At 51.3% G+C, this 10879-nt stretch overlaps 1 protein-coding gene across 1 annotated transcript in view; it reads left to right on the top strand.

Annotated features, from left to right (window-relative positions):
- Positions 1-243: 243 nt before the first annotated feature.
- USP36 (ubiquitin specific peptidase 36) overlaps positions 244-10879 on the top strand; it is a 28474-nt gene continuing 17838 nt past the window's right edge. Inside the window, exons 1-5 of the mRNA XM_080924465.1 lie at positions 244-383; positions 4190-4451; positions 5134-5355; positions 9390-9500; positions 9941-10043. Coding sequence (XP_080780591.1) covers positions 4199-4451; positions 5134-5355; positions 9390-9500; positions 9941-10043 — 689 coding nt within the window. The 5' untranslated portion in view covers positions 244-383; positions 4190-4198. The remainder of the gene's footprint in view (positions 384-4189; positions 4452-5133; positions 5356-9389; positions 9501-9940; positions 10044-10879) is intronic.

Genomic DNA, 10879 nt, shown 5'->3' with positions numbered 1-10879 from the left:
CGCGTAAACTGGCAGGCCTGCGGGGCGGAGAGGTGACGTGTGCGTCACGAATAGCAGAGAAGGGCGGGTCCGGGGAGGCGAGTCGGCGTTAGCTCCGTCTCTTAAAGAGATCCCGTTCTCCACGAGGACTCAGGGAACACCCAGTTGTGAGGCTCCTTTAAATGTCTTGGTGACACGTGTGTGAGGCTCTGGAGGCCCGGATGGTGCGCATGCTGGCCCGGCCCGGAGCGGACGCTGGTGCTGCGCGGGCCTTCCGCGGGTTCCCGAGAGGCCTAGGAGGTCGAGGTCGGGCGTGACGGAGCACAGGAGCTTCCGCGGGGCTTGGGACGAAGAGGGTTCGCGCTCTGCCCGCGGGTTTTGGGGACTCCAGCGAAGGCTCACAGGTGCGTGGCCGGCGAGGGCACCGGGGAACGCAGAGAGAACATCGGACGCGAGGGACAGGGATCTCCGGGGAGGACAGGGTGTGCGAGGGGCGTAGGGAACACTGGAGAAGGTTGGGGTGCGAGGGGCTTGGAGGAACAAGGGATTCCAGGGACCCCGAGGAAGGGACAGGTGATGTGAGGGGTGCCCGCGAACCCTAGCGTAGCTGGGGAATTGCATCAGTCTCTCTTCATCCCGGGGAGCTTCTGGAACGTGGGATCGCTGGGATCTGAGAGACCTCGCGGTTGGTGGGTCTCTCAGAGCGGGTGTTCCTTTGAGGGTGTTCCCGGGACTGCAGATCTTAGGGTGGAGGAAGAGCTGTAGTCCATCATATAGACTAGGGAAGGGTCAGATCCTTAACGCGGATCCACACCGAGATGTAACAGCGGGGCAGCATTCTAACCAAAATGCCCATTGCTTATGTGTGTGTGTGCACGCGCACGGGCGCGCGCGAACCTGCCTGCGTCTGTGGCGTGACCCTTGGTGATGGAGATAGTAGAATAGCATTCTAAAACAGGGAGGAATATACCCCCTCACCTTGCTTAGCTACGAATGCCTGCGGATGCCAAAGAGACATGTAGTTCAACTTTTCCTGGCTCGGGATGCTCTGCGGTGGGATGGATGCCTTGGAGACCCCAGCTCTGTCTGTCTTCCCTAGCATGTGAATGACCCTGTGAATCTTACGTGAGTGTTTCTTGGAAAACAGTTTAAAAAGATGAGGGAAATGCTTTGTTTAAATGGTATCTGTCAGAAGGGAGGAGCCAGGCTTGAGTTCGGAATTAGATATGTAAATTGGGGGGCACGGAGTATTCTGGTCCTTAAGAGACCTGGGTAGAGCATCCTCTTCGGCCTGAGAGTCACACGTGCTGCGTGTGCATGTATGAGGGCTTGCTGGGAATTACAAGAGCATTTTTCTCGATCCTACATCACACAGCTGTATCTTTCAGGTAGAATTATAGACAGTTTTCTGCTATAACTTCTAAAATTATCTTGGCTGAGTGAGTCTGCCTTAAGCGTAAGGCCCTTATGGCAAATGGTTTTGGGTTAATGCTCCCATTTGCTTATCCCTGAACCAGGTTAGGCCAGGACAAAGTTCTCACCACCCCATGGGAAGGTTTGTGTGATTTTGAAAATGATGTTTGTGTAGTGGGGGTTTTCAGAAGCCAGGCCGCCTCCCATCTGCATTCTGTTGGGGGTGGGGGCATTGGTTAGATGGAGTTCTGAGGCTTTCTGTAAGGGAGTGGAGAGGTGAACCAAGATTGGTCAGGCAATTGTCTAAGCTCTCAAAAGTGGCCTTGTGCTTACTGGTCCGCCCTTTGCATCTGCATGCATTTGAATAGATGAAAAATGTTCCTTAATTATGGGAATGAGTTGACTGTAGTGGGAAATGATGAAGAAATTTATATTTAGAAAAATCGAATTTCATGTATTAAAAACAACAACAACAACAAAACCCATCTTCCTGGCTAATGAAGTTTTAAAAAAAAGTTTGAGGTTTTTACCTATTCTTCTCAACTTGTAACTTTGGACATGCTATTCAGACTGGAGTTGCTGTGTGTGAGTGTGTGTGTGTGTGTGTGTGTGTGTGTGTGTGTGTGTGTGTGGTTGTGATGTAATTCACGTCATAACTACAGTGATCTGTTAAGTATCCTCGGGACTCATTATGAATTCAGCATAGAGAGGCTTTTTTTTTTTCCGCCTTAAGACAAAGTCTTACTACACTTGAATGCTTGATCCTCCTGCCTCAGCTTCTTGAATGTTGGGATTAGAGGCAAGCATCTCTGTGCTTTGACTCCTTTAACCTTGACGATACCAGTTTCCCTGGTAGAAGGTCACAGTTCAAGCAAGAAAGCCACTACAGAGGCAGCGGGAGAAGCCACGCACGGGTGACGTCTCACTGATCACCCTCCAGGTGCTGGCCTATTCTGGAGTTGGCAGTGTTGGTGACTGAGCAGGCTGAAGTGTAGGGGAGCACCCGCAGGGTCAGTTCTGCCTCTCCCTTGAGAACCTGATTCCCTTATCCTGCTGCAGAGAGAAGCAGCAGCCAGGCTCAGGCTCCCAGGTAAGCTGGAGGTTTCCCGTCTCTGTTTCTTCCAGTGACCAGAACCCGGCATTGACTGCTCTGCGTGTAAAAGTCTTTGCCATTCTTCTGTCCGGGTGCTTACTTTTATTGTTTTTGTTCATTTTGGGGTAGAGAAATTTTAGCTAAGCTGTGTGGCTGATTCTTTGAGAATCAGGGTGGTGGGTATCATTTACTGATGTAAGTGAGAAGTTTCAGGAAATGTCTTTTTCTAACTGTGACTCAAACAGCTAATGGTAGCGGGATGTGTTGAGGTGGGGGTGCAGGTGTGGCTATCAGGTGATGAAGAAGCTTCTCTTTGTTGCAGTTTCTGCGCTTCTGTTAGGGACTGCTGTGCAGCAGGCATCCTGACCGACTGATCGCAATAGCCACCTTCCCAGTTACATCCCTGAAGCTGAAGTTAGCTACAGGAAATGGGACACAGGCCTTCCACTCATGTTTAGAGTGTGTGTATGTGTGTGTGTGTGTGTGTCTGTGTGAGTGTGGGTCTGTGTATGCTGTGTGTCTTCTGTGTATGTTTGAATGAGACATGGTTCTACTCTAGCCCAGGCTGGCCTAGAATCTGTGGCAGTCCTGCCTCAGCTTCTCAGGTGCTGGGAGTAAGGCAGCGTTGAGTAGCCATGCCCACAGCTGAGAAAGTCTGTGTGCACTGCCTAGCATAGAGTGGCCAAGTGTGTGTGCACTGCCTAGCATAGAGTGGCCAAGTGTGTGTGCACTGCCTAGCATAGAGTGGCCAAGTGTGTGTGCACTGCCTAGCATAGAGTGGCCAAGTGTGTGTGCACTGCCTAGCATAGAGTGGCCAAGTGCAAGGTCAGTGTTCACAGCAGCTAAATAAGAAAAATAGAAAGGTAAAATTGATTTTTATATTTTATTTGAACCAATATAGATAATTGTCATCCCCACGTGGCCGTTCGAGAAGCTGGGACACTTTGTGTTGTCTTCTTAAAGTAGCCATGGAAACCTGATGGTGACTCTGCTTCACAGCTGTGGACTGGGCCTGTCCATGTGCTCAGTGGATGTGGCCCCGGGCCTCTGTAGAAGAGCAGAGACCTGTATAGACATGTTGGGCCATCTGACTTACAAGCTGATTCATTTCTGTGCTCGCATGAGAGAAAGGGAGCGGGGAGGAGGGAGAGAGAGCGAGCGTGTGTGTGCCTTGGCTGGCCTGGAACTGTAAGGCAGACTGGTGTCCCCCTCACTAAGATCCACCTGGAACCGCTTCTCAAGTTTGGGATTAAAGGTGTGTGGACTACTAGCTAAGAGTCCTTTCTTTTAACTTTAATTTTTAATTGTACGTACACGTGATGTGAGAGCAGGTGCCCGCAAGTTCTAAAGAGAGCATCAGGTCCCCTGCAGCTGGCCAGGAGTGCTTGTCAGTCCTGTGACAAGTGTGCTGGGAACTACACTCTGAAAGGGTAATGTGGGCACTGAGCCCTCTCTACCACCCCATCCCCCAATTAAATTTTCACATTTGTTGTGTAACCAGAGTGTGTGAGAATTAGCCAGTCACTACTTTTTAAATTAGTCGCAGGGAATAATGCCAATTGCCACATGGGGAGCTCCTTGCTGTGAGGTCAGCTGCCCCTGTGCATTCTGGGTCCTGATGGCTGCTGCATGAACAGGCGGAAGTCATGTACTTGTTCTGGGATGTAGCTGTTCATGGGTCTGGGGTCCTTCCCGCCCCCACAGGAATGCACCATGCCGATAGTTGATAAGCTAAAGGAGGCTCTGAAGCCTGGCCGCAAGGACTCAGCAGAGGATGGAGACCTGGGCAAGCTGCTGGCAACCTCAGCCAAGAAGGTCCTTCTGCAGAGGATTGAGTTTGAACCGGCCAGCAAGAGCTTCTCCTACCAGCTGGAGTCCTTGAAGAGCAAATATGTGCTATTGAACTCCAAGCCTGAGGGGGCCAGTCGCCACAGGAGCGGGGATGAGCTGCAGGCCAGGAAACCAGGTACTGGGGCCATTTGACCAGGTGTATAGCAGCTGGGGTAGTTTGGGGTTTCCGGGGTCAGTGGGCTACAGTAGTAGATGTCACGATGCAGAGCTGAGTAGGAAGGATGGCTGTGGACTTGGACATTCCTTGTACCTCACCCCCATCTTTAATGAGGTCAAAAAGTAGGTCCCAGTACCCGGGAAATGGCTTAGCTGAGAAAGCATTAGCTGTGTGAGCCTGGTGTGGACCTGGTTGCCCAGAGCCTACAGCCTGACCCCACATCAGTTCAGATCTTGGTGCTGCAGTACACCAGGAACTCAGGAGACAGGAGGATCTCCAGGATGCTCCTGGACAGCAGCCTGCAGTGTGCACCCAGCAGGAGATACACTAGACACTGCCTCAGGGCGGTGGGAACTGACTCTTAGAAGTTGTCCTCTAACCCGTGCACACATGGGCCTTCCACTCCTGTCACACTCACGTAACTAAGGTTAGGGTTGGAAAGAAAGTGGGAGTTGAAAATTCAGACGTGGGGGGGGGTCTTATATCGTGTGGTGTGGTACAGGGTCCAGTGGCTGCCGTGAGGTAGGACAAGGGCCTGCGCCGTGGCTCTTCCATAGCGGTCTTGAGCTCAGCTCCGCGCATTCATGAGGTCCTGGGATGGCCTGTTCTCCTCCTGCTCCCTCAGCTCTTTCTCTTCTAGGCACCGAGCGTGTGTCTGGAAGTGGAGGTGATGGAGTTCCTGCCCCACAGAAAGTGCTCTTCCCTGTGGAGCGGCTGTCCTTAAGGTGGGAACGCGTTTTCCGAGTTGGTGCAGGGCTGCACAACCTGGGTAACACCTGCTTCCTGAACTCCACCATTCAGTGCTTGACCTACACGCCACCTCTGGCCAACTACCTGCTCTCCAAGGAACACGCACGGAGCTGTGAGTGGGGCCTGCTGTGGGGGGTTGGTGTGAGTCGGCTGCACCACACCATCTCTTGACTCTAACACCAGCTAGATAAACCCTGTGCAAGAGGAGCTGCCATTCTGTCTGTATGACATTTAAAGTGACATTAAGGGAGCGTGGCCACTGACAGAGCCCAGGGGGTTTCGCCTGCTATGGGATGGGCCGGGCCATCCCGGGTGTCCCTCAGGTAGGGTAATGTTCTCTAGAGAGGGTTTTCAGAAGATAGCTTCACACTGTGTCTGTCCAGCTGTCCTGTGTGTGTACAGAACCAGTATGATTTATGTGCATTGCAAAACAGGCTCCAAAGTGGAACTTAGAATTGGGGGAGATAGCTGGGACCTGGCATAGCAACATTTGCTCTTGCTGAAAGCCTGGGTTTGGACTCTTAGCATGTACATGGTAGTTCATCAGATCTGTTCTTGAGGATCTGATGTCCTCTTCTGTCCTCTCTGAGCACCAGACATGCACGTGCATATGATCCGCATAGATACATGAAGACAAAGTACTTATAAATAAATCTTTTTTGAAAAATTGGAATGAGAAATGGCTTCATGCTTAAGAGCATGTACTGTTCTTCCAGAGGACCTGAGTTCAGTTCCCGGTGCCCACACCAGGTAGCTTACAATCACCTACAACTCCAGCTTCAGAGCCTGGCATCCTTTTCTGGCCTCCGTGGGCATCTGTACATACAACACACATACACATAATTAAAATAAAGGACTGGCAAGATGGCTCAGTGATTAAGAGCACTGGCTGCTCCTCCAAAGGACAAAGGTTCCATTCCCAGCACCCCACATGGTGACTCACAACTGTCTTTAACTCCAGTTCCAGAGCATTAGACACCCTCTTCAGATACTGCACATACTTGGTCGCAGACATGCAGGCAGGCAAAACACCTATGTACTTAAAATAAATAAAAGTAAAGTTATAAATGGTTAACTGAGTTAAATAAAATGTAATACCAGAATTTAAATAAATTAGAAGGTTTGAATAATGTTAGCTAATAATGAATGTAACTGGGGCTGGGAGATGGTGCAGTCACAAGTGTGCTTGTAATACATCCCTAGGGAGCCCCATAATCTGGGGGCTCAGGCCAATGAGAGACCCTGTATCAAAATACAAGTTGGATAACAGAGGAACAACAACTGAAGTTGACATCTGGCCTTCACAGGCATGTGTACCACATGCACAAGAAAGTTAGGCCATGGTTAAAAAACCTTTGGATGGGGGCAACAGCGCACCATATACCTCGTCAGGAAACAGTTGTGAAACTGAACCAGAGCTAGCTCATGCGCCTCCTTCAGCAGCTCTTCTACCACGCAGAGAAAGAGCACTCGCTAGCTTATTCTGTGAGGTTTTTTATTTTCCAACCTGAAGGACAACATGAGATTGAAAAATCTGTATCCCACCTTACTAGTGAGCTGGTCTGAACTCATTAGCAAGCATCTTGAGCAGCTGTAAAAATCATTTGAAGAAACTCTGGTTCATCCTGAGTGTGCAGAAGTATGGGAAACCCTCCCGCAGTTGCTGTGGGCTCAGCGGCTGAGAGGGCCTCCCGCCCGTCTGTGTCCCAGTTCTGCTGCTAAACAGCTGTGTTTTTAGAATGTTCTCTGACTCTGCATCCTGTCCCTGCTCTGCAGAGTAACACTGCCCTCCACACAGTGTCACAAGGAAGAAAGCCCTCTGAAGGGCCGCATGCTGTGTCACCTGGCTCAGGACGGGCTGTCGAAGGTTACTCGCTTCCCTGTCTGAATGGTCAGGCAGTTAACCATTTCAGTGGCCTGGAAAATGACAGCAGTGACATTACACTCTCACATTAGTGAGGGGGCTCGACCTTCGGACAGTGCACGGGTGGCCTGGACGAATGTTCTGGACTGAGACCTTGTAAGCATGTGCTGTGAGGTCCGGAGCAGCATGGGTGGCTGTGGGTGACCGCCTCACCACACCTATAAGACTGCTGAAAAAGGAGACAACATTTTTACGAGCCGAGGAGCAGGGGTGTACACTGAATGTCCATCACTCTCCACGTTTGTTCTGAGGCAGGATAGCTCACTGAGCTGGGCTCTCCCTGGGTAGGAAGACTGGTTCACAAGCTCTCAGGGTCAGTGCCCACCCGCAATGCTGTGTTCACAGGCATGGGACGATATGACCAGCAGAGTGTTGGGGGTTCGAAACCAGGCCTCATGCTTTCCCAGCAAGCACCCTCAGAGCATCACCCCAGCTCACAGATAGTAACAGTCACAGGGAGGGAGGAGGTTTAACTATTAGGAATTGAGAGATCAGGCTAGATCCAGGAGCCAGTGGATGGGAGACAGGAACGACTTTAGCATGAAGCCTGGGTGGACAAGTTTAGCATTGTTCTGTTCCATAGAAGAGCGGGCATGGTGGTGTCCCTGTGCAGCCAGCGTGCAGGCCTAGGCTTCAGTCCCCAGTGTTGCTGACAGTAGTCATAATCCAGAAAGGGTGGGAGGAGCTGGAGGAGCTGTCAGGCCACCCACTGCCCTTGTGGCAGTGTGATCCTCCTGCCCACCCTCCACCCTCCTGCCCACCCTCCACCTTCCTGCCCACCCTCCACCCTCCTGCCGACCCTCCATTCTCCACCCTCCTGCCCACCCTCCATTCTCCACCCTCCTGCTCACCCTCCACCCTCCTGCCCACCTTTCACCCTCCTGCCCACCCTCCACCCTCCTGCCCACCCTCCACCCTCCTGCCCACCCTCCACCCTCCTGCCCACGCTAGTGAGCGGCTCTGCTCTTTCTCTGTCCACTCTTTGCCTGTAGAGCACACTTCCATTTTTTATTGCTCCATGGGAGTCTTTTTTTTTTTTTTTTTAGGGTTTTGGGGATTTTCTGTGTAGCCTTGGCTGTCGTGGAACTCAATCAGTAGGCCAGACTGGCTTTGAACTCAGCTCTACCTGCCTCTGCCTCCAGAGAGCTGGGATTAAAGGTGTGCGCCACCAATGCCCAGCCTCCACATAGTCTTTTTGAGTTGTTTGTCAACCTTGTGAATTGATTTAGTTAAGTGATGTTGGCATCTGTGCAGTGACAGCTATGGTCTGTGTCTCCTGCATGTCCTGCAGGCATCCCCTGCCCATCCAGGAGCAGCCAGTGTCGCTGTGGAATGTTAGTACACTGGTCTCAGCTACGGAGAGGAGAAATCATTAGGTTGGGCTGGATTCTGTGTGACAGCATTAGCTCGAAACTTCATATACAGATTCTGTCTTGCAGGGTCAAAGACTCCACTCCTGGCAGCTAACTTGTGCCAGGTAACCGGGTTTCAGAGTTGCGCTTTAACTGACTCTGTCCTCACAGTTAATGGATTTCTTTGGTCCAGGAATTTGTCTTGTATGAGCATCTCTTAGTACACACTGAGACAGGAGACAGGGTCTCACTGTAGTGGTAGAAATGAGAGGGAAGAGTGTGTGAGGATAAGTACCATAAGCACCCGTCTGTCTACTTACGCAGTGTGCCAGTGTAGGGCTAGGGAAAGAGCTGTGGGCAGGTAGACATTAGGAAAGCAAATTGCAGGTGTGTGAGGTAGCCAGCATGCCTTGGTGAGCCCATGTGTTACAGACTGGGTCAGTCATGCCTAATTCAGGATTGAAGGATTGTGGGAGTATGACTGTATCAGCCAGCTAGAGCAGGGTGGGGTTGTAGGCTTTCTACATCTCTGTATTGAAAATGGCTGCAGTATTAAAGGCAGGAATGTACCCCATTCCAATGTAATAATCTATTGAGAAACCGGTCTATTCATACAAAGTAGGAGGCAGGCCACCTGGCTCATGGCTTGCTAGTCAGTAAGCTTCTGTTGAACCTCTCTAGCTGTCACACATGGTCTGTGTGTGACACCCAGGCACCTGACTCCTGGTGCCCTGTAGCCTGGCCCACTTAGCTCTGTCTAGAAGCCAGGGTGAGGGGAAGGGCTCTACTCTCCTGTACTGGGGGTGAGGGGGTGCCACTGTGAATTCTCTGGAAATTACATGCCCTGAAGCTGCTTCTCACCTACTGTAGGTCACCAAGGAAGCTTCTGCATGCTGTGCGTCATGCAGAACCACATGGTCCAGGCCTTTGCCAACAGTGGCAATGCCATCAAGCCTGTCTCCTTCATCAGAGACCTGAAAAGTAAGAATGGAGTTTTGATTGAGTATCTGCCTAGGGCTGGCTCTGTGGTTGGAGAAAAGAGGAAGGAAAAGTCATGATTGAAAGCTCAGGAATCCTGGTGTGGAAGGTCCTTTACAGCAATGCGGACCCAGGGTAGTCAGTGTAGACACATGGGCTCAGCGTTACTGAGGGGAGGCTCTCTGCCAGGCACCACGTGGAAGAATGGCCGGGTGTTAGCCGGGTGGATGTGGGAGCTGGGCAGGGGTGGAGGGGTGTGGGCAAGGGCATCAGAGCAGCCAACTGCTGTGTATGCGGGGACACCCAGCTTGCTTTCCCATCAGTTGGCAGAAAGGTTGAACCCATTGTGGTTCGGGTATAAGCCGTAACACTGGCTGATGTGTTGGCTCTTGGAGAAGTGGTATCTCATCGTCACCCCCTCCTGCATCCCCTTCTTCCTGCAGAGATTGCCCGGCACTTCCGATTTGGGAACCAAGAGGATGCGCACGAATTCCTGCGGTACACCATCGACGCCATGCAGAAGGCCTGCTTGAATGGCTATGCTAAGTACGTGCCTCACCTCCCACCTGTCCTGCTTGGCTGAGGTCACCTTTATGTTCTTGTCAACACAGGGGTCTCCTCTCTAGGCTGTCCTCTGAGGAGGTAGTGTGACACCCAGAAACCTCACTCCTTGTGCTCTGTAATCTGGGCCACTTAGCTGTGTCCAGAAACCAGGTTGAAGGGAGGCTGTCCGTGGCTGTGAACTCATCCTTTCTCTCTAAGGACACGTCATTCCTTAGAAATAGAGAAAGAAGGCCAGGGCTCACACATCTGTGAAAACTGTGAGAGATTATAACTTGAACGTTTTGTTCTGTCTGATGCTGGGTTGTTTTCTTATGTTGTTTTCACTGTCAGGGTTCAGCTGTGTGACCTGAGCTGGCCTCAGGCTTCTTGCACTGATGGCTGTTTCTGGGGTGCTACATGTCACTGCTCAAGGGTTTAGGTTGGAGGGGTATCCTAAATGCTCCCTTTTACCCTCCCACTCCTAGCATCAACATACCTATCTGTCAGTCCCTTTGCCTTCTTCCATGTTTCTGGACTCTGCCCTAGCGGCTAGAACCTCTGAGTAGTAGCCGTGTGGCCTCTGACTGCTCCTGGTTTTTGTTGTATTCAGGGCTTGTGTCCCTAGGAATTTGGAAGCTGAATTGTTCTTTCTTATTAGTGGTGGTTGGTTTTCTTTTTATTGTCTGTCACTGCATTCTCTTGATTGTAAGCCTGGTACCGTCATCTGTTCAGAGGGCAGTGAGCTGTGCAGCTCGGGGTCTGCTGTGTGATTGTGACCACTGGAGTTGCCATGGGAGGTCTCCACCTGTAGTACCACCCAGCAGCAGTGGCTGAGGATG

Source organism: Micromys minutus, assembly GCF_963924665.1.
Source record: "Micromys minutus genome assembly, chromosome: 10".
Taxonomy (NCBI): domain Eukaryota; kingdom Metazoa; phylum Chordata; class Mammalia; order Rodentia; family Muridae; genus Micromys; species Micromys minutus.
Note: the sequence above shows the minus strand (reverse complement) of the source record. Positions and strands in the feature narration are given on the sequence as shown.